General features: G+C 37.3%; 1 protein-coding gene and 1 long non-coding RNA gene across 2 annotated transcripts; one reads left to right on the forward strand and one right to left on the reverse strand.

Moving 5' to 3' along the window:
* The first annotated feature begins 2,444 nt into the window (after nucleotides 1-2,444).
* On the forward strand, nucleotides 2,445-25,094 carry lhx5.L (LIM homeobox 5 L homeolog). Its single transcript, XM_018260797.2, has 5 exons — nucleotides 2,445-3,300; nucleotides 7,205-7,428; nucleotides 11,453-11,730; nucleotides 17,732-17,897; nucleotides 23,064-25,094. Exons 1-5 carry the CDS (start codon nucleotides 3,128-3,130, stop codon nucleotides 23,429-23,431), a joined length of 1,209 nt encoding a protein of 402 aa, XP_018116286.1. The 5' UTR covers nucleotides 2,445-3,127; the 3' UTR covers nucleotides 23,432-25,094.
* Nucleotides 12,904-17,802, reverse strand: LOC108715548. Its single transcript, XR_001935528.2, has 3 exons — nucleotides 17,709-17,802; nucleotides 17,220-17,244; nucleotides 12,904-13,576 (listed from the first exon to the last, which is right to left on the reverse strand). It is a non-coding gene; the product is annotated as an uncharacterized LOC108715548 (long non-coding RNA).

Raw genomic sequence — 25,094 nt, forward strand, 5'->3', positions numbered from 1 at the left:
CCTGGGAGATATAATTTTTAATTATAGAAGTATACAAAGATAAAATGTATGTATTTGTTGGAAAAACACAATAAATAAAGAGAGAGAAAAAAAAAGATACATAAAAAAAAGTAATATCCAGCAGACAAAATGCTCATGGGCAGATTTAGAAATATAACCAATTGGATTGGCCATTAATGTCTACTAGATGGTTAGGAACGTTAGCTTCAGAAGAATTAAGATTTGGATAATGTGGTAGATCACCTTAGAATTTACTTTTTGTATAAATTAGACAATGATATTCTGAGACAATATTCACTTGCTTTTTTGTGAGTTGCTTGTTTTCATATACTGCAGTTCTCCAATTTGGAAATTCTTTGGATATCGGCTCATTAGGGTCCCACTCACCCAAGCAGGCAGGAATGGGTGGAAAATTCAGAATGAAAGATGAATAAGGTACATACAGAAAAACAAGTCATAAAACAAGTTACAATTTTATACCCATCTGCTTTATTGTTTTCTGTCACTGACCACTGTCACTAACCTAAACCATCATATAAACTTAAACATAAATATTAGTTGAAAAGTTGCTAATAAGATAGTCAGTAACAACCAAAATATTCATTTAAAGGTTACCTTTCTGCTTAATTACATTCTACACTTAAAGTTTGTCTACAGCATGGTGAATACAACTTACAAATAATTTTAATTTAGGTTTATATACACCCTCTCTGTGATGCAAAATGAAACATGAACTATAGCAGTCAACTGATATCTTATCCCAAAGTGAGCTCTCTTTATAACAAGGTCCAATGGCCCCCAAACTGTTTTGACTATGATAGAATATCAGACAGATCAGATAGCTAGTAAACAATAATTGGCTTGGTTTCAATGAATGCATTAATTGAACAACTGCTCACTTTGAGCCTGTATCTATTTAATGACTTTAACTCCGTCCAGGTATCATCCAGGAATGTAAGGGTTACTGACAGGATTGGTTTGGCTTTTGCTTTACAAAGAAACAGGAGGGGGGTCTGGAATTTTGTTTTCACCTAATCCTGATTTTGTAAATGAATAGGACGGTAGGAGGGAATTCCCTGTAGGACTCCCTAACCACCCCAAACACCAAGGTAAATAAACTTAACATTAAGCAAACAATTAATACACTGCCCTTTCATAGAACTTCATTATGATGCTGTTTTCTCCACCCAGTTCATCTCTCTATAACTGAATGTGCCCATGATACACCTAGCTCCCTAGCACTGCAGGGGTTAAATGGGTTTGCCTGTTTCTCAGTACAGATAGTACACTTTCTGATCCAAAGTGTCACATACCATGTATAAACGAAATGAGTCAGGATATTGGGGTTATTTTAAGGGAGGGGTTTTGCACTAAATATATAAGATTAGGAAATAGCATCATTATGCTAATAACGCTTTGTTTACATTTGAAAGGGGAGCACAGGCTATTCATAAAATGACTAATTTCTGATCTATTAACTCCATATGGTACTGCTGTCAGACAAACAGACTGGCAACTGCTATAAAGAAGACGTATACAGTGTAATGTAACAGATCGTAGCTGCCCTCAGAGCCTCAGGCACGAATTGTTTGCGTGGAACGCTGACAACTGCTCGCCCGAGACCACAGTCACAGGAGCAAGTAAGAAAAGCACATGGTAGGGGAGATCTTTAAAGAGATACTGACGCTAGAAATTAAACCTTTTTTTACATCTATCATAATGCATGCTATCTATAATTTTGCCATAAAAGTATTTACAGATTCTTTTACATTACCCATCTGATCCCCCATGTTCCTCTCTGAGGGGGCTGCCATGTTGGAGCTTCAGCATTAGAAACTCTAACTGACATGTTGAGAAGGGACAGTCAGGTTGAAAAAACAGTCAGGTTTCAAGTAACAATTACAGTAGAACCCCCATTTTACATCCCCTGATTTAAATTTTTCCCTCATTTCACATTGTTGTTTTGTGGTCCCACCTATATATTATGCATAATACATTTCCCTGATTTTACATTTTCCTGGATTTTACACCATTTTTTTCTGGTCCCCTGAATAACTTAAAATGGGGGTTCAACTGCACTTACAAAAGCAGCCCTATGGGTGAAAAACCATCAACATGAGCTAACTTTTGATGCACATTAATATTTTGAACAATATTTTTTTAGTGTCAATATCACTTAAAGTAAATCAAAATTAAAAGCGGTTTGTATAAAGGGCACAAATAAGATCTGGCTCTACACATACTAATGCACAGCTAGCTATGCCCAGGGCAGATACATAGGGTTAGGAACTGCTAATTCTCCTGCTCTACATGACAAAGCTGAATAGAGCCTGGGAGAAAATGTAAGAGCAGTGCTTGTGTAGAAATGCATAGAGGACCCCTGGGTGAGGGTGCCTTGCATTGCTTCAGGGGAACTCCCTTTTCGGGCAACTAGAGATCCCTTGCACTTGATGGAAAGGCTGTGTATGGTGTATGTTTCCACAACAGAGGCTAAAGACATGCTAAGAGGAACGCTTTTGTCCTTTTAACGTGCTGCATGTTGCAAATGTACTCCTCCTCTTATTAAATGCTGCTAAAATGCCTAAATATTGTTTCAAAGCATTCGGGGGCTCAATGAGAAATACCCTCTACTTTGTAACCAGAATGAACTCTTAGCAGCATCTCTCCTCCAAGCCTTAGCCCTGCCAAGGACCATTCTCCAACCAGCTATAAATTAACCGGTAACCATAGCTACTGCGCTCTGATTGGCAGATGGCTTTCCGACGTTGCTGGGGACGTCACCAAATCTGAATAAGGATGCGCGAATTGCTAAACTTGGCACTCAGAGCCGATTATGGGGCACAGAGGTGGAACGGGAGAAAGTGACATCTAGGATACAGAAGAAGGACACCCCAAGCAGCCTGTGTTTTTTGGGATCAGCGGAACGTGGAGCATGTGGGAATAAAACATAATACTGGGCACCTGTCATCTGAACTATCCACAGAGACAATACCAGGCGCCCCCCTTGGACTGTGCCAGGGACCCTTGCGAACAGGGCTGGGACTGAATTCACACTTTTGGGTGTTTGGTTGAGGGTCTATGAGGATTTCACTGGAGTGGGCTTCTGCTGCCGGTGTTTGCTTCAATCATGATGGCCCATTGCGCTGGGTGTGAGAGGCCCATCTTGGACCGATTTCTCCTTAATGTCCTGGACAGAGCCTGGCATGTCAAATGTGTGCAGTGCTGTGAGTGCAAGTGCAATCTGACCGAAAAGTGCTTCTCCAGGGACAGTAAACTCTACTGCAAAACTGACTTCTTCAGGTAAGTACCCGGTGCCCTGGAGTGTATCATCCTTCAAGGAAAATTCAACGGCTTAGGCTGCCCATTTATTTTATATTTTGCGCATACCCCCAAGTGCAACTGGTTGGACATGGGATCTATCAGCCGACCAGCAGCAGATTATACCCTATTGTATCCCAAGGGGCAATTTATGATTATCAATCCCCCATGCCAGTCATCACCACCCTCTCAGACGCTTTCGTGCCAAGGGGCGCAGAGTATTTAATATACCAGAAAAAAAATGTGGAACTTGGATTCATAAAGTTTCCAATCAAATTTTCACAAAAATATACTTCTGCTTGTGCCACTTTAGTATTAATAATCGCTCTGGGATGCAATAACAGAACAAGCTAGATGTAACCGCTATTAGAAAGCTTAGTATAGGGGAGCACATCAAGATTACATTAGATCTAGAGCATATCTACATTACATTTGTAGAATCAAGTATTGGGGAGCCTACTTCTATCCCAGCGGCTACGCTGGTATCCACGATGGGGTAATATACATATGAAGAGCAGTGAGACACAATGATATTCTACTTTGGGTGTCAGTTTAGAATAAGCAGTTGCTAAAAAACCCCAATGTTTTATTTGGGTCAAAATGGTTATTTTAACATCTTAAATGGCAATTTAGTGGAACCAACGATAATTAACTGATCCAGACACTTCAGTGTATCATCATCATTCATCAACATAGGAAATACATTGTTCTGGGTAGTGTGTATAAAAGGAACAAACGAGCCCCAGCAGAGTCTATGGTCCAGCTATATGATATATCTATCTGACATTAAAAAAAAAAAAAACTAGCATCTCATTGAACATGTTTGGTGTTAATATCACTTGGGGAGGAATTATCCCCAAACGATATTATCACCCTAATTACCAATCTTAAAAGGCATCTTAATCAATATTAACACCATATATTAAGGTCAGGGGGATAAAGTATCAAACTCAGACATCCATAAGTGTATGTAGGGGCCCACAATGCATTGTTTCACCCACAATGCACTGCAAGTACCTGCTCTTTTATTCCCAGTGGTAATAACACATATAAAAGATGTTTTCCCACGGAATATTCTAACAATCCGCTCATAAAAATTGCAATAGAAACCAACATGAATCAGTTAGATAAAAGGTAAAATTACAGTTTAAAAATGGGAAAATAATGACCTTCAGTGCATAGAGGCCCATATATATATATATATCTATATATATATATATATATATATATATATATATATATATATAGTTTAGTGCAAATGTTTCCGTTTACGCCTTATTTGTACATTTTCCTGAGCATTTAGAGATGTCCCAATGTACTCTGAACTAAGACTTCTATGTTATTTCTCCAGCTTCAAAAAGATCTTCAGTCTGCTCTAAAGAATATCCGGAATATTATTAGCTTGTTAGCAAATATATATATATATATATATATATATATATATATATATATATATATATATATATATATATATATATATATATATATATATATATAGTCTGTTTCTATTTAATCGAAGTTTCGTTCCACCTCTGGGACCTTTATCAAGATAAAACACCCTAAGACTTATCAAACATTTAAATACTCACACCCCTGTGACCCACACCCACAGTGTAAGTATATATCTATATATCTATATATATATATATATATATATATATATATATATATATATATATATATATATATATATATATATATATATATATATATTTAATATACTAGTACTTGAAGTACTACTTGAATTCAGGAAAAACATATTCTCATTGCACATCAATGCCATTTACACATTAACTGAAGAGTCTCCAGGCATAGAACAATGGGGTATCCATATTAAAATAGAGCGACAGTGTTCCATTTATCAGAGCCCCTGATTGCAGAGGAGTTACCAGTAAAAACAGGGACTGGGACACTGGTTTCCATTAAGCAGCCGGCTTTTGTCATGTTAAATCCGAAATTCTACTTGCTTACATATGTAATTGTTCTAAATCTCTTCATGTAAATGAGACAGTTTAATTCCCCCTTTTTTTATGCAACAGAAAACGAATTATATTGTTTTATTGGCTGATGGGCACAGTGGATGTTTTTTTGTTTTGTTTTTTTGCAAGTCGGGCAGTGATGAGGTTAATAATGTGATCTCCCATAAAAATGTCCTTAATGTAACTTTCCGGCCCATGAATAGCTCCTCCCATCTAATGTGCAAACTCTTTAGGAGCATTTAATGATTTTTGATAAGGTGCAGGTGAGCTAATTATTTTGTTGGATAAGGCAGGCATGACTTATGACCTCTAATACAGTCACTAAATCAAAGTCACTGGATGCGTGGCATGAACATCCCCAATGAAAGCTTTGGCCACATAAAACCCTACCCAAACCGAGAAAACAAACAGGAACATTGTCCATTCAACGGGTTTTAGATTGTATTCATTGTGTTCTCTAAAATGACCCCCAAAAAATACATCAATTATGTATATGTTTGTATACACACATCTTTTTTTTTTCTCACAGTGTTTTTACAAAGTGTGTAAACATTTTATGATAGAAACAAACACCACAGTTACAGTCTGGCACATCCTCCCTAGTTGTAAAACTGTAGAGAAATATTTGACAATGTGTTTACTTTGTATTGGCATAATCCACTGTCCGTTGCATCGTGTTGTTTAGAGAACCCGTAATTATAAACCAATATCGCCGTTTTAAGTTTTTCCTTTCACCCTAAATAGAAAAGCTTTTTTTCATACAAAAAAATCTTCAAGCGTTTGTTTTATCCAAGCAGGATATATGGTTTGTGGATACCAGGGTATGATTTGTGCACCAATAAATTGCGCCCAGCACATATCGGGAGACATTTCAGCAGGTCCTACAGCTTCGCTTTGCAGAATCGCTAAATAGAATTCACAAGGAACATTAATCTGCTGTTTTTTCTTCAAATGAAGCTTCTGATTTAATAGATTTTTTTTCCTTTATCAACTCCCCACTGATCTGTCATCCCCATGCCCCATGCACCTTTTATTATGTTTAAACCTTGAAATACAGGAACTGAACAAAAAAAAAATCGTGTGTTTCATACAATGTTAATTTAAAAATAAATAAAATAAACACCGTTTTCAGAATATACAGTTCAAGAACAATTGCGGGCAATCATTTGATTTGCGCATTTAGGTGTTAGAATGATTCGTTTTCTTTGGTGGAATAATTTAAAAGTGATAGATACAATTTAGACACCGCAAACTACGATGTTGTAGAAATGAATGAAATATCCATCGAAATAATCGGTAATAATGCGCATTTTTACAATTGTAAAAAAATATATATTTCCATTGTTGCTAAAGCGCAAAGGATAGAAATCCATTATCTAATAACCGGCTTGCCCCCTGTAGTTCACTACATATACATACATGCAATTATATGCAATTAAGTAGAAGCCTTTTGTTTGTAACTTAAAAATTGTGTCACTTTATAAGGTTTCGGGGTTCCGTTTTTAGAGGCACGGATAACCGTAATGATACTGTTTCTATGAGAAACAAAGGGAATGGAACAGCATTCTGTTGGTGTTTCCTTGCCATTGTAGTCCCAATTGAGGCACCACCGAGACTACGTTTATTTTCTAAGCACTGAAGCATGTTAGAGGTTGGGTTACCCTTCATAAATCTTGTGTGTCAATGTGGGGTGCGCCAGGTAATTAATGAGTACCGCTAAATGCATTGATTGTTCTCTGAGCACGGGCCTTCCATTCACCGAACATCTATTCTATAAGGCTTGTTGTGCACTGTAGTATTTTTGCATCTCCCAAATTTACCTATGCAGGGCACCTATTACTTATATTGGGTCCCAATGTCCATTACTGCACTGACTACATATTTGGTTTTTTTTATGTTTTGCGCAGGAGATTTGGTACAAAATGTGCAGGATGCTCCCTGGGGATCTCTCCAAGTGACTTGGTCAGGAAAGCGAGGAATAAAGTGTTTCACCTGAACTGTTTCACCTGCATGGTGTGCAATAAGCAGCTCTCAACAGGCGAGGAACTCTACATCATAGATGAAAACAAATTTGTCTGCAAAGAGGATTATACCAGTGTCAGCAGTCTGAAGGAAAGCAGCCTCAACTCAGGTGAGTGCACTAGTGCAGGAGGGCAATCACTCTCAACTGCAGCAGCAACATCAAATGGTTTTACTACAGGTATGAGGTAACCAATGCTGCCATTGCCAGGATCTCTGCTCAAGAGAAAGATTCAAACAAGCCCTTTCTTTTGAATCTGATGAGAGCACAGATGCATCAGTTGTATTTAGATGGGTCAATTCAGACAATCATCAGAATAAATGGCAGATTAGCTAATCTCACTCAGATCCCTGGGATTCACTACACCCCAGTCATGCCGTCATAACCTCCAACCAGTCGGGGGTGGGGCTATAAGCAGACGCCTGAGAGTAGTTAATGTGCCAGACACACCTGCTTTTGTTGACCAACCAGTCCAAAAGCAGTCACCAATGAAAGCAGCAGTCTGTGCCTCATCTTCTTCACCTTCCATACTGAGAAACTGATGTTGACTGACAGATCAATGAAAAGCAGAACATGGTCGGGTGGTGGATTCCTTTTATTGTTGCATTACATGGCTTACTGTAAAACAATATTTATCAATTGTGTACCTGCAGGGGCTTTCCCTTGTAATTGGCATAATTAACCCATGCCCTGTATATAACTAAATTACATTCCCTTCACTGTTCCTTGAGTCCCAGTTCATTTCACTATTATCAGGGTTGTAAAGGCAACAATGACCCACACATTGGTGAGCCTTTTTTTTACTTATTTTTCCAAATAAGTGCTTCCATCCCAGATCCCCAAATCCATAGCCTCTGCATTGACTAGGAACATACAGCCAATGATTGGTTTCCTAAGAAATGTAGTTGTTATACGGGCAGCCATTCTCCTAGCTATTATTTTTCGAAGTAGTGCATGCTGGTAATTGTAGTTTAATGACAGCTGGCAACTACACGATGAACAACTCACGTCATTTTTCAAAACAAGACTAACATACTGGGCTCGTGTACTCTGAGTAGTGGTTACAGTTTGCACAGGCCTGGACTGGGAGTCAAAATAGGCCCTGCCATTCCAAGTACAGAGGCCCAAACAGCCTCCTACCAGCCCACTATATGGTGACTTTCTATGGAACCATACAGCAGCCCCTTTGGCATTTGCAGGAACACACAGATTGCCAGTCCGGTTTGCATATGGCTCATTGTGCTTTCACAAATCCACAAAGAATTTACCAATACAGAACATTACATTGTGTGGGGCAGGGAACGCCCTATAATAATAATAATAATGAGACCAACATTTTCTTTTATTGGATGCTTTTAATAAATTGCTATTGTTAGCTTTATACTACTAAGTTCCAAGTTCCTTATTGCGTCAACAACTGTTTGCAACTGCGTATGACGTGACGACGTTGCGCCCGGCCCGAAAGAGAACCTGTGGCATGTGACTGTACGTCCTTAGAAGGCGGGAATTAGTGGCGGGAGCGTAGGGGCATCCTAAACTAGTTAAGCGTCTAATACATTCTAAATGAGTTTGCTCCTATAATGTGTGGTGAAAGTGACCTATATACATAGACATACGTAAATCAATTCAGAGACCAAAGCATTAGTTGTCCCTTGAGTGATACAAAATTGCTTGAACCCTTAGCCCTTTTAAATTCAGTGCCATTAACACCTTACACATCCAAAACACATTTATCAAGGCAACTCTTTGTTTTATTGGTCTTGTACTTATTCATATTATATTGACATTGCCCCTGCCACTAGAAAATACCACTTAACCCATGTGACAGGGCCCTGTGTTACTGTAGACAGGGGCGATCCTGTCCATTTTGCCGCCTGAGGCAGCCTTCATTTTGCTGCCCCCACCCCTCCCCATGGCACTCACCTTTCAGCGCAGGAGAGGTTAGTGGGCGGTCCAGTTGCGCTCTCTGCACTAGAAGAGCCGAATTTCCGGGTTGAAAAACTGAAATTCGTCTCTTAGTTACCACGAGCGGCATTTATGCTGCCCCTGGCAACCAGGGGGGGGCGCTGCCGCCTGAGGCGAATGTCTCAACTTGCCTTATTGGTGGAGCACCCCTGACTGTAGAGCAGGAAGGTAATAACCAGGGCAAAAACCCCACAAAAAGTGGCAATGTCTCCAGTCTGCTTCCTATATTGTTATACCCCCGTAGGAGTTAAATGTAACCCCTTGGGTTTGAACTGAGTTCCCAGCAGTGTAACAAAGCCATGTCTTTAAATGATGAGCTGATTTGATTTTATGCAATGTCACTGTTTGTTTCACCAATATCTGAGTTCAGATATTCAAACTGAAAATAAACCATATAGTGAGATGTTAATATCCAAAATTCGGGTAACCTTGAAACACAAGACTGCTGTAAAAAGGGAATATGAATGCAAATAGAGAAAAACAAGTCAATATATCAAGTATCGAATTGTGTGGATCCACTTGGGTGGGTTGGTTTGGGTGCTAATGAGATATTCCAATTGTGTCTTACCCCAGCACTTTGTTTGAATTTTCTTGTAATAGTTTTGCATTCCTTATTTCTTCTTGTTTTCTGTTGAGTTATTATTAAGAACATTAATATAATGTAGCTGAGAAATTATAGCATAGCTGTGTTTTCTAGTTGTTTTTTGGGAGATGGAGCATTTTTGTTTTTAACTTTTTAGTGAGCAATGATTTATCTGTTGCATAATTAGTACACTTTGTCTTTTTTATGAGACTGGTTATGGTCTTTTGGCAGATTAGCGCCATTACAGTGGGGAAGATTTAAAAATTGATGGCATATTACACCACATACAGCTACCAACATATATTGCATTTGATAAACATGTTGACTCTAGGAACCTGGGCTGTCTGTGAGTTTTTAAAGTGAAGATGTTGCTCAAAATGTATTCTAAAAGATTGAAGAAGCAAATTAGTGTTTTCACTCAGACACCTTCTATATCATTAACCTTTCATTTATCTGTGTGAATCTGAAATACTGTATGCACCAGTTATCTTTTACCAGTTTCACAGGTCCAGTGAAACAAAAAATATTACTTATTTGAGCCAACGTATTATATTTGTGATGTACACATAACCATATTTTCTTTTAAGAAGTAGTCCTGCTTTTTGTTGCAGTATTTTTATCAGTTCTTCTGTATTTGGACATTTATTTTATTGTCCCACAGTCTCTTATGTTCACTCTTATGTTCACAAGACAAGTATTTTAAATAATATATGTATTTTCAAAGGGAACTTTAAATGTAAATTTGTTTATGACATTTTCATTTCCTGTTTTTACTGACCCTTTAATGCATTGGCAATTATGTTTGATTGTAATACAAAGTTGAAAAGGTATTGGATCATATTTGCAAAGAAAAAAAATTTAGTACTTAATTATAGATCGTTGTGAGTTGCCAAATAAAAATCCACAATTACATTGTATAACAATATGCAACAGCACACAACGCTTTATATGTGTGTTTATGTCGGGATCCAGTCCTCTGTCCTGTTGTTGGATTACACCCTTCATGTTCCATTAGAGTAGAAAACAATAGGGTGATACAGGGAGTAGTAACAGTGACTGGGGTCCTGATTTATGACATTTTTATAGGCTGGGGTTCCCAGACTCTTGCATTACCATAAATGCAGTAATTGAGAACCAGGCAAGTCCTCTGATAGCTTGACTTTTAGCTTGTGTTGTTCTGAAACAAATGGTTGTATGACTTATCACCAGCTTGACTTTTAGCTTGTGTTGTTCTGAAACAAATGATTGTATGACTTATCACCATCTTGATCTGAACACACACTTCAGAGCAATATTGCTTAATATGTTTGGCTTAAACATATTTGTGCTTTAAGATGTGGGGTTCAGATGCAAAACAAAGCACACTTAACAAACAAGTGTTATGTAATTTCACTCATGGGTTTGTGTGGCATTTTAAGAGAACTATAACTTCTTTTCATTTTGCTTTGGTTGAAACACTTTTTTGTTTATTTTTTAGACATGTCTTGTTCAAAGCAAATGTTAACCCATACTCAATTGATTTATCATTTGATCAATGATCAGTGTACATAAGAAAGTATAATAAGGACTTTGTTTTTGCTTTTTCAGTGTCTTCTTGCACAGACAGAAGTTTGTCTCCAGACCTCCAAGACCCCATAAAGGATGAGAGCAAAGAGACAGACCACTCCACATCTTCAGACAAAGAAACGACTAACAATGAGAATGAAGAACAGAACTCTGGTACTAAAAGAAGGGGACCACGGACGACTATTAAGGCCAAGCAACTGGAGACCCTTAAGGCTGCTTTTGCTGCCACTCCTAAGCCCACCAGGCATATTCGGGAACAGCTAGCTCAGGAAACAGGGCTAAACATGCGGGTGATTCAGGTAACAGAATTATATTGTATTTCTCTGTTCTATTCTTTAATGGATTTCTGGTATGTCCAGATTATTTCATCCCAGCATGTTAAGTGCCCTTCAGGCCGAAATGCTACTTCTAAGTGATTTGATCAGGCATGTGCAGGGCCAAATCATACAAAACCAATCATTCTTTATTACCCAATGACCCCATATACATGCCTGTAGTTCTCAAGGGATAACCAGATCTTATGTGAACTTATTTGATACAGTGCACAACTTGGTTATTTAGTCTGTGACTAAATAGAATTAGATATTCCTTTATGATTTTATTATATTGTCACTGCTAGTTTGTTCATAGAGTAAGAATCCTGCTGTTTTGTATCCTATATTGACCATTGCACAAGGTTAAAACTGACATCTAGTTACTTGTGTCGTGCAGAGTAGTGATGGGCGAATTCCCACGATTTGCCGCCAGCGAATATGTTTGCAAAACCGCCTCAAAATTCACAAATTTTTCGGCGAAACGCCCCAAATTCGCCCATCACTAGTGCAGAGCATTATTTTAAAGTATGTGTTTTCCATCCGTTCTTAACATGCCAATCACAACCTAGGGGGGACTCAGAGTATGACCAAAGCTCAGCAAGCTCAACAACCAAGAGACTTGGGTCTGTGTAGTGGCAGTGAGTACTAAATCATGCTTTGGAAGTTATTTATATCGGATTAATTTATCTTTATTGTGTTTTCTTCCTAAAACACAGTGCAGATCAGATTCTTTTCTTTGGCTTAGGTTTTAACTAAAATACTTGGACGGTCTCTACTGGACAGCTTTGCTGTACTTTTTTCTCCTGTTTTAGGAAGGTAATAATTGTGTATGATTCTGGGAGTAGCTCTTTACTGAAGCTAGATTTAGGGGTAGCCCTTAACTTTTTTATGCCAAGGGTTAATGTCCTTCTGTGTCATGCATGTCCAATGTTAAAACCTGAATTCTATGACATTTTTTTATATATGCTGGGCAGCAATTTGACTTTTCCAGGATGTGTTACCTGAATAGAGGGTACCTAAACCTTAGACCACTATCTTTTTTCTCTATGCATATGAATGGGCAACAGTAACAGGGATTTTCACCTCATGCTAAACACTGCCCACACTGTTGATAATGGGGTACATACAAAATTCACATCTTGAATTTTGATCCTAAGAGTTATTTTATTTGGATCACATAACAATGTTTTTTTCCCTTGTTTTTGAAGTGTGTATATCACTTTGCTTTTTCTTTCTCTGTTATTTCTAATATAATTTTTTGTTTGTAGATAAAAGGATCACTTAATAAGAAAATACGTGTTTAAAGATGCATTAGTATAGGTGCTTAGAACTCGGACAAGATATATCAGTAACACGTGTACAATAGAAAATGTTCTTATGCATTTTAAATTCAACTTGCTTTCAGAACCCCAAAAGAGATCTTTACAAAACTGAAACATTGCTTTTTCTTCTTTATCTTTTTATTATCATTTTTACCTTTCTTTATATTTGGCTTCTGTCCCAATTTTGATTCTGCTCTTAAAACAAATCCCGTGAGCCCTCCCCTGTTATTCACATTGCTTCAGTGGTAAAGATTGGTGTTTTTTAATCCTTATTTCTCTAGCAAAAGAGTGAGGTCCTTCCCTTGTCTTTCAGGCAGGGGGTCTCCATTCATCCCCCTGAAAGAGTTGTAATCCGGATCCTATAAGCTCTTTAGAGGGGCTTGTACAGGATATGATGCTTTTGATGAAGTGGTTTTCATGTTTGATGGTTTTCATGTTCGTTCTTTCTCGGCTTATCCCAGTAAGAATTCTTCCAAAATTCACAGTAATCCCTCATTTTAGGGGTGGATCTGTATGACAGGAACCAAATTCAAGAGATGAGATGTAGACCTATGGGGGTTTTCAAATTCCATCACAGTTCCACTCTGTGAGCTTGTGATTGCCTCTTTCTATCCAAAGACAGGTCTGCAGAATATTTTCCTAGAAAATCATGAACTATCAAATAGTCCGATAATTTAAGGACTCAAGAATATCTTGTGGTTTTTCGTAAAACAGAAAGTGAAAAAATGCTTGAAAAATAAATCCTAGAATATTAAATGTTGTTTTTTTCTGATAAATATCATATAACCCCAACTCAAAAAGAATGAATTTAATACATCAGCTACAAGAGTTTTTTGGCCTAGGGGAAGTTAAAATGAACATTTTAATTTACATTCCCTGACCTGAAGGAGTGTGTGTGAGTGTATATATATATATATATATATATATATATATATATATATATATATATATATATATATAGGTATGGGTTCCGTTATCCAGAAACCCATTAGACAGATAGCTCCGAATTACTGAAAGGCTGTATCCCATAGACTCCATTATAATCAAATAATCCAAATTTTTAAAAATGATTTCCTTTTTCTATGTAATAATAAAACAGTACCTTGTACTTGATCCAAACTAAGTTATAATTTATTCTTATTGGATGCAAAACCAGTCTATTGGGTTTATTTAATGTTTATATGATTTTCTAGTAGACTTAAAGTATGGAGATCCAAATTACAGAAAACCCCAGGTCCCAAGCATTCTGGATAACAGGTCCCATACCTGTATATATTTATATGTCTCAACAAAAAGCCTTCTACGTTATTCAACGCTAATATATTAGCATGATTTTATTTCCCTATAACTTAAGCAGGCACGATGTCTACTATATAAAGTTCAAATGACATTTCATTCAAAGATGCAAATAGAACAATGTACATAACGGTCCAGAAATCATTAAAATACTATAATGGATGTGCTTGGCTTTATTAAATAATAGCATATAAACTAAGCATCCTCCTGAGAAGGTGTTGTGATTGTTTTATTCATAAAACAACACACTTATGCAACAGTTTTATTAATTATTACCCAGAAGAACAATCTTTTTAGTGTGATGTTCATGTCCAAGGATTTTCTAATAGCAAAATTAGCAACGTGATGCCTGGTAAAGTCACAGTGGATACATATTCACAGAGTATATCTCATTAAGTCCTCTCATGCATATTTTACTTGTGTATGTTTTTTAACAAAGACAACAACAGCCAACAAAGGCAAATCAGTTTCTGTAGGGACATGGTGTTATTAATCAACTTTTCTATTAGAATATGTTAGGGGCAGACAATAAAACCAGCTATATTAAATACAAGACAAATAATTGCATACAATTTTTGTGGGTCTTATTTTCTGTAATTAAAAGGGGTGGTTCACCTTTAATTTCAATTTTAGTACGTTATAGAATTTCTAATTTTAAGCAACTTTTCAATTGGCTTTCATTATTTATTTTTTATAGTTTTTCAAATTATTTGCCTTCTTTTTCTGACTCTTTCCAGTTTTCAAATGGGGGTCACTGACCCCATGTGAAAAACAAATGCTCCGTATTGCTGAAATTGCAAACCGGAGAGCTGCTGAATAAAAACCTAAATAACTCAAAAATCACAAATAATAAAAAATGAAAAACAATTGCAAATAGGCTCAGAATATCAGCCTCTGCTTGTTGTTTTTTTTATTTCAATTGCATACCTGTCATTTAATTGAGGTTCTTTTCTAGATGGGCCATGGTTAATTTCTACCATGACACATTTAAACTAAATGATGTGAAAGCGAAAGCTGCCATCCCTCTGTGTAGATTTATAAAAGTCAACATTTCATAAAATAAAAAAATTCTAGGGCAGGTTTTTTTTTAAGGGAACAAGCTGTAAAATATTTCTGGTGGTATTAGGAACACTGGCCCCTAATGTAAATCAAAGGGATAATTGTGGTTAGATGTAGGAAGCTGTAGATCTATCCATAGTTATAGGGGATGTGCTACATAAGACAATTGCCCCACATTGTCATCGTTAAAGGACTTATGGGTATTTTTAGGGTATTGAAGGTTTGCCTCCCTGAGTCTGATCTTTAATTTATGAAAGTATGAATTTTGAAAATAGGACTGATGATCTGGATTGGATATATTTTCAGAACTGCATGCCTCTGACATTTTCTTCAAGTGTGCTCTATGTGTATATAATACACAAGAGCCATGAATATCCTGCAAACTTTATCTTCATAAACATGTGTGTAATACACAAGAGCCATGAATTTCCTGTATATGTGTATATAATCTACAGTCTGGTAATTTCCCTATGGGACCAGACTGTAAATTATATACACATATACAGGAAATTATATCCTTATAAACGGTGAGTTCTGATGTCATCAGTTATAAACGGTGAGTTCTGATGTCATTTCTGTCACAGGACTCACTGAAACTTGTGTATTATAATAAATAAAGTACCGCCTGTTGCAAAATATGAGGATATTAAAAGTCACCTCAGAGTTCCATAACGTGTATAAAAGCAATTGACCTTCGGCCTCATGTTTTTACATGGTTATGGAACTCCTCTGTATCTTATAATATTCTTATATTTTACAATAGGATGTACTTTATTCACTATATTACAAATAGTGCCAAATATTTCGAATTCTGGTTCTCAGCATGTAAGTGAAGTGTGCGCCCTATTATTTTAGTGCAACTATGATATGACAATTGGCGCAGGGTTCTGTGGGTATCCTGGAGTTACCGTCTGGTCAGGTGGTTTCTCTGCATTAATAGACACAACAGCACCTGATTCAGAAGGCAGGAAGAAATGAGCGGTGGCCAGAGCAACTATACAGTAGTGGAGAGAGTGCATATTGACATAAGTACCTTTAATGAAAGTGGCTTAAGGCTTGGGATGCATTGAATCCAGGATTTGGTTAGGTAGTCAGCCTTTTTCAGCAGGATTCAGCCAAATTCACATGCCTGGCCAAACTGAATCCTTAAAATCCTTTGACTTTTTGTCATACAATTAGGTTTCTGATTCAGTTGAGTATTCTGCTAGATCTTTCCCTAAGGATCTGGGTTTGACCAAATCTGAAAATAGTGGATTAGGTGCATTCCTACTTTAGTAGAAAGTTGCTGTATGACTGTACATGAAACAACAGTTCCATGGTGTCATTTCCTACAGATGGCATTTGCCCTCAAACTGTGCAATATTGCACTTAACAAGATGTGTCATGTTACCTTCATATTGACATTTGCTCATTTTTCTCAGAGAAATAATTGTCAGAAAATGGGATAGAATGGGTGTGTGAGCGAAATGGGGAATACATGTGAATAACCGATAAAGCTGCAAAGTAATACAATGTTAATAGGACTCAAGGCAGAAATGAGACGTGCTGCTATTCCATCACCCTCTTCTTCTTGTGTCAACATGTGTGACACCATTCCCTGTTATTATAAAGAAAAGTACTATGTGCTTCAACCGCTCTGCAGAACATTATCCTCTGTTAAATCAGTCACACCTTTTCTTTATATTTTGCTCAGAAGTCCCTGTTTGTCAGACTCATTGTCCCTGCAGTGTATGCCTCACTCATCCACTCTAATAGACATGACTTGGCTGTCAGATGTTATACAGTTTAATACCATACCTGCTCATTCTGTCCATGCAGAAGCCTGAAAAGAACAGTTTGTGCGTCAATACTTTTTGCAATCCCCAGCATTTAAAACCTCTTAGCTCCTACCTTTCTACTGTCATAAAGCATGGGCATTTCTCATATATATTATTTTTAAAATTATTTGTTAAGCTCTCACACATAGGGCAAGCAAATATGCTGCCTCTATTTTTCTTTTCTACCGAACGCATAGTATGGCACTTTGTAATTTACCCACAACAGTTTGTCACTGATTCTTTATTGAAAATAAAATATATTTCTCTTTTGTTGATATTCAACAATGCTTTACAATCGTGATGGTCATAACTGATAACTGCAACTTGACATGAATCCATACAAGCTTCTACTGTATTCAGTACTGAACAAATGGCTAATATTCATTTTTTATAGTATTAGCAGGGCTTAAGTTTGTTTAAACATACTTTTTGTGGATGATGATAGAGCATCGCTGGCAGTCATACTCACCTATTCTTCATTTTGTGTAACAGGTTTGGTTCCAAAACCGAAGATCCAAAGAAAGGAGGATGAAGCAGCTCAGCGCTTTGGGGGCCAGGAGGCATGCTTTTTTCAGGAGTCCAAGGCGTATGCGACCCCTGGGAGGAAGGCTGGATGAGTCTGACATCCTGAACTCTGGGCCTTACAGCTACTACGGAGGTAATTCACAGCAAGGTGCAACAGTTCACTTTCACAGCCCTCACAGATCTTGTGTTTATAATAGAACAGATAACGTTTTAAATCCTTATTGTAAAGCTAATTGTTTGTAAACAATGTGGCAGGGGGCACAAAACATAATATTACCACTAGTCAGCCTATAAAAGGTTTAGATGATAAATGTGGAAGTGTCACTGTCCCAATAAGCCAACTACACAGGGACCAAAAAAATCATTGTTATTAAAAATTATATACAGTTAATTAACCCTCGATATTCGAACTAACGTAATAGAGTGATTTAATGAGTGTGCTGCAATGAATTGTTACATCCCAAAGGACTATGGCCTTGCATCTTAAGCATATAATACGAAAAGTCATTATATTACTTACTGACCCACAAAGTCATATATAATCTTATGTCTCAAAAATAAACCTTGTAAGTATCCTTATAAATGATAAGTTGTAGTTGAAGTTAATTCTCCCACATACAATACAATATCGGAGCGTTCTTCATGGTTGGGGTGGATTTTCCTTTATACAGTCACCCTTTATAAATTTGTAACTTGTATTTATTAGGTTAGAAATTGGTTTCTCTACCCACTAGGTTATTTCAGTCCATCCATTAATTTTGCAGTGGACCTTCACAGTTTGGTTTTCTTGGCATTACTAAAATACCACTTCCAGCAGGAAGCTTATTTTTGAACTAGAAGCTCCTACTGGAAAATGATTGCAGGCCTCGCAAGCTTCCTATAGATAAGCTTATTTATTTGACATCTCTCGTTTATCTTAAAACTTTAGTAAATCTAACACTTGTTAAGTTTTTTACACCATGATATAGGTCTTTGCCAGTTATGATTATCCTTTATTTATATGCCGCTTCTCTTTACAAAGATTATATAGCATTTACACTAACCCCTGTCCCAGTGGAGCTTACATCCTAACTTCCTATCACATTCACACATCACACAAGGGTAAATTTTGTCTGTATGTTTCTTTGTTAGCTCGTTGCATACCTCCCAATAAATGTCATAAACTTCACCATTTAAATTGATGGTAGGTTAATTTTAATGAAAACTAAATTGGTTTGCAACAGAAACAACACAATGGTATTTAAACATGTACACTGTATATAGAAAATGAAAAAAAAATGCCATGGTAGTAACCATTTAATCAGTAGTCCATTTAAATCACCTTGAATATATGAATCTGTAGGTCATCAGCTGCCATGGGTCCAGCCCTGAACTGGCAATCTGTAGATTGTGGTAAATGACAGAGGGGCTGCTGTAAGATGTCATAGACAGTCACTATTTATTGGACCCACGGGGGGACTTTTTGGGCCTTTGTATACCTTAAGTTACAATTGAATTGTGCCTATTCTAAATCTCAGTCCTGCAAAGGTCCACATGTTGGACCTAAGCCATTCAACTTTTTAGCACACAGGAGCATTACAATAGGGGCAGCAGCCCCTTCAGTTGCTTTGGGACCAAGATTATAAACAGACACTTTTTTTGACACAAAAAGACCCTTGGTGCTGTTGTTTGTTTTACTTTTTATATACACTGGTTTTCTATGCATAGAGGCAGCTACAAGCTCTCTCTCTCTCTCTCTCTCTCTCTCTCTCTCTCTCTCTCTACAAGATATTCATTGCTTTTGTGTATTATATATATATATATATATATACAATAACACACAATTTCAGCATATGCTTGCTCAGTTACATATTCTGCCCCTGTCCCTTTTATATCCTATAATAATCCCATTTTATATCATAGTTAGAAATACTTCCTGGGTCCCGCTGTTAGTAAAGGATAACTTAAGCAAAGTCAGAGATTTTAAGTCTGTGGAAATAAGGGCTGTGCCCTGTGCTGACCTGCAATGTGTATATGTAAGAATGGCCACGGCGATTGGATTTATTTTCTGTATCTCAAAATGAGGTTTATCAGAAAGCCAAAAGGTATTTTAAAGATTAAACGATTGCAAAGCCTCAGTGAGAGATTTTTCACGAGGTTTCTTCCCGAGGTCTCTTTAATCTCCTTTACCCTCTCAATCCTCTAACCACCACCTCCTCCCTTGCCTTCCCCTCACCTCCTTAAAGGTTTCCTTCATTGCCTCTCCAAACTTCGCACTCTGCTGCAGTAGAAAGTAAGAAAGAGAGGGCATTGTGAAGGAAAGATGTAAGAGCTTGCCCCCCCCTCGCACTCCCTCCACTCCCCGCCACCCTCTGTAGTGTTGCAGGGGACAATACCACAGCTGCTTTCTTTGTACCTTATTCAGACAACAGTTGTTCCAATTACCTTCACATTCCTAGAACATATGGAGGGTGATTGGAAGAGAGCAGGGTGCCCTGCCTTTCTCTGTTTGTTTTCTCTTTCCTCCGATTCACAATTTACCCATTACAATTATCATTTGTGTCATGTGCCCCCTGAAAACCCAGACATTAATAATATTCAGGGATGCAATGACATGCAGCGGTAGCAGATTCTCCCTTTCCACTCCTTGCCTCTTCTCTCCCTTTTCATGGCCACCTTGCAAGTTTCATGTACCCAGTGCTGGTCTCCTTCTCCTTTTATATTTATCCACGATGCTGTTGTCACTTACATTATGTCTGGACAGAAGGATTAAAGTGTTGTTTTACCTATATGTCTTTTTATGTTTTCCTGCTGCTTTATTCCCCATCTTTCAGTTCAGGAAAACAGCAGCTGCAAATGTCATGCGGAAAATGTCCAATACACTATAAATATCAATCAAAGGAGCAGCTTCTGGGCCAAGAACATAAACACTGTCCATCTTGGGGCTGGGTGCATTGGGCTGGAATATCATCCAGGATAACCTTTCACTGCTGCAATTACCATGATTCCTGTATGTTAGTCTGTGCTGAAACTTGAACTTCTGCTTGCCTATATCTTTGTGATCAACCAAAGGGATTTCTATGGCACCCAACATTGATTCATTTTCATGCAAACTAAGCAATTACTCATAAATCAGTCAGATTAATTGACTAGTAGAAATCTCCAGCCTTGGGTGTATATCATTTACATGTTCAGGAGTCTATAAACCTGCATACATTTGGCTCCTCTGGTTGCTCTCCTTCTCAATATTTGCTCCTTGCACATACATAGACAAAAACATAGACACACACACACAGGCACCCCCTTCTCCCTTGCCTTTGTGATCTGTTACAAGTTGGATGTGTCTTGTGTCTTTGAGCCGTGTGAATGGGGATGTGTGTTTACCAAGAACTGTGCATTCAGTGCCCTCAATAGATCTGTGTGTCAAGAGATTACAGAATCAGTCCTTTCTCATTTGGAGCAAAAGGGGAAACAAAGGAACCCAAATAAACCGCTTTATTCCTTCTTCTATAGGTGATTTAGTTACAAATTCAATTAAAAAGATACTAGAGTAATCAGTGTATTCTTTCAGACAGTGTTATGTTACTTTGTCGTCAGCTTTCACAAGTAAAAGGACATTGTTGGTAATTTATTTTACTCTTGGACTCTTGGGCATTAAAAAATATATATCTATATATATGTATAATATCTCTCTCTCTCTATATATGTAATCATTGTAAAGCTATCCCTATTTTTATCTCTGATTGTAAAAAGATTTTTTTTTTCAAATGAGGAAAAACATTTTGAAAAAAGTAATTATTTTCCCATCTGCTCCCTCCTGCATCCTTGTAATCGCTCCTCCCTCCCTCCAACCCCTGCACACTTAATGCTTTGCCACACTTACAAATGGGTTTTATTCTGCTGCCTGTGTGATTTATTTGTATGGTTGGCTTATTATTTACCATTAATTAGAGCAGAAGTACATTGACTCTAGATGGCCTGGTGCTATGGGGACAGGCTACTTCATTTTACTAGAAAAATGGCAACTTTATCAAACTCTAACCTTTACTCTGAAAAGCAGATTTTTTTTAGTTAATTTCTGTGTCTATAGGTTATAGACATTATAGACATCTTATGACAAGATTTTAAATTGTTTAAATTTACTTACAAGTCCAATTTCAGTGCTATCAGGTTCACATTTGTTACTTTAGTATTGAAGCTAGATATAAACAGAGAATATATACTGCTGAGAATTAGGACACATATTAGTTCTTTGCCCCCCTCATTATATGTGAGTCATTAGTGCAAGCACTGAATAAGTAAACTAGACTTTCCCTGAAGCACATTGACTTCTCACCTAAAATCTTCCATTTCATCTTTTTCAAGGTTTTTTCCTTGCAGTTTTAAAAATATTTTCTCACATTCTCTGTCTTGTTTATTAATTAATGCAAAACAAGTTTTGGACTTTTTAAGGATTTTTAATTTTCTTAAATGTCTCTTTAATTTTTTTCTCTCCCTTTTAACTATGCAAGTTTTATTGTCTCCTTTTGGCAACCGTAGCAGAGAGCTCATTTACACCGCCTCCTGTTAAAAAGAAAAAAAAAACATATATATGTTTTAACCAGCCTTGTAAACGGGTGACTTTGGCAATCATGCTAGATCCATAGTTAGACTATGAGGGTTACTTCATATAGTAATCCTCTTCCGGGTTACCGCTTTCCCAACATCAATCAATCATTTCATATAGCAAGAGGAGGACTACTACACAACATGTTTCTGGTCTTACATTTCATTTTTTAAGTGTATGTTAGTATGTATGTATTCAATATGTATGTAAAAAGGGGTATGTAAGACCTGAAACATGTTGTGTAGTAGTCCTTAATAAATATATTCACAGCATATTGCTACCTTGGAGTGCTCCCCTCTTACTATATGAAATAATTGATTGATGTTGGGAAAGCGGTAACCCGGAAGAGGATTAGATGCATTCATAGCGAACTAAGGCAGTGTGGAGAACTTCTGTGTTTAATTTAACTATGAGGGTTACGTAAAGAAGAGTGAGAAAAGACAAAGACATTCCTCCCTAAGAGCATCAGTGCCTATTAAGATAATAGAGGTTAATTGTCACTGACTGCCCAGACAACCAGCAGGAATAACTGTAAATGGCCTTTTTTTTGTCAATTGATATTAATGTGCTCTGGTAATGCTGGCTGATAAGAGACGTTACCAAAATAACTATTTGGATTTGTCATTGTATTGCTGTGATTCGACATACATTAATGCTCATGTCAGCATGACTCACATTGTTCCTGACTGTTATATTATTTTTCTTTTTATTTAGATTATCAAGGAGATTATTATGGAAGTGGAAATTATGACTTTTTTCCTCATGGACCACCATCTTCCCAGACACAGTCCCCAGCAGACTCTAGCTACCTACAGAATTCTGGACCTGGTTCAACTCCTTTAGGTCCTTTAGAATCTCAGCTTTCTGGACACCACCCTTCGGAAAACCAAAGATATGCGGACATGATTTCCCATCCTGACACTCCCAGTCCTGAGCCGGGTATGACTGGCTCCCTCCATTCCATTTCTGGTGAAGTCTTCAGTGGTGGTCCTAGTCCTCCCTTTTCTATGTCCAACAATAGTGGCTTTAGTGGTCCTCTACCCCATCAGAACCCTGACATTAATGAAGCTACTGTATGGTAATAAAAGACACTTATTGACTGGACTGGACTTTAGTTGACCAGAAGTCTACCTTCCTTCTCTCTTTCCTTCTACTCTCCACTCAGTAACTGGGTGCTTGAACGCCTGATTCAAACAGACAGGCTCAACCAACCTTGAAAATGATTCAGTTGTGTTGTACATTTTCTCCTTGCTGAGCAACAGCTGAATCAATGTAGGAGTGGGCAATCTGGGGTGATCAATAACCAAAACCAAGAATGACACTAAACCAAAAGCCATTTCTATGACAGCAGAAGATAAATTTCAAATAAGAATCCGTACAAGCTCTCCTTATCCTGTAGCACTGGAGCCACAAGTCCGGCTGTTGGAAAGAGGGAAGATCAAAGGGACCAACATGGCGTCAAAACCAAAACTCACCTCCATGATTATTTATAATGAAGCTGCCTCCCTACCCTGCTTGTGAACCAAGAGCATTTATTTTGTTGAACAGCACCAGACTGAAAATCTTCTTATTTAAAAAGCCTTTATTTCAGCTTAGGGCATCACAGCAACATTTCAGGCCATGCAGCCTTTTATTAAGCTTTATAAAAGGCCGCATGGCCTGAAACGTTGCTGTGATGCCCTAAGCTGAAATAAAGGCTTTTTAAATAAGAAGATTTTCAGTCTGATGCTGTTCAACAAACAAATGCTTTTGTGATATCAGTTTTAAGTGGCCACTGAGGAACGTGCACCAATTCTCCAAAGGAGAGACAATCGATGTGCTGACTGCTTTTCCAAGTGAACCAAGAGCAAACATAAAACAACAAGCTCTACATGATACCATGAGTACAGTTTTCTGAACCAGAAACCCAAACGCATTTCAGTAAACACTAGAACAATCGAGTTCAAATATTTTGTATTTATTTCACATTGAACATGTATTTTTAAGAATGATAATAATAAATGGTTACAGGGGTTTTGTGTCTAAGCTCAAGACTATGTTAGAATCAACAGGGAAGCATTCATTCCAGACATGTCCTTAACTCTGCCTGCCGTCCATTTAAAAGGGTATTTTCTATTCAAATGTTCAACCATTTCTAAGTCATTAATTTAGTCCTCTCTCTGAGCTTTAACAATATTTATGTTCTTTTGGAAGCAGTTCCCATAATTATCATACTACAGCAGAAAGTTCTGTTTATTGTGTTTAGGTGGAACTGTTACTATTTCCATACTGTGTGCTTTCCTATGTGTAAGAAAACACGGGACCAGCTGAAAGGATTGCATTTTCTGTCCACTGAGCTTACTTCAAGTTTTTTGTATCGATTAAATCCTCAGCTGTCATTAACACTGACTTCCTAAATCAAGTTCTCTGGTTCAGTTGATACATTACCTCAATGAGAGATATAAAACTGCAGTACTGTTTTAGGGTGCCATCTAGTGATCTATTTCAACATTGAAACGCTTCCTGTCAATGGCTTAATGGAATCCCAATGAACCTGATAAAAATGTGAAATTCTACAATCTATATTTAAATGGCCTTTTTTTTTAACAAAAAAACAAAATCAGGATAACTAAGTGGAAGAAGAGAGGTTAGGACGAGACACCCATTTTGCTGTACTATAAGTTTAAGAGGCTTTTAAGCTTCACATTTGCTTATTTTGTATAAAGAAACATGAAAACAATTAATAAAGTAAGTTTGTGTTCCTGA

This window comes from Xenopus laevis, chromosome 1L (genome assembly GCF_017654675.1).
Source record: "Xenopus laevis strain J_2021 chromosome 1L, Xenopus_laevis_v10.1, whole genome shotgun sequence".
In the NCBI taxonomy this organism is placed as follows: domain Eukaryota; kingdom Metazoa; phylum Chordata; class Amphibia; order Anura; family Pipidae; genus Xenopus; species Xenopus laevis.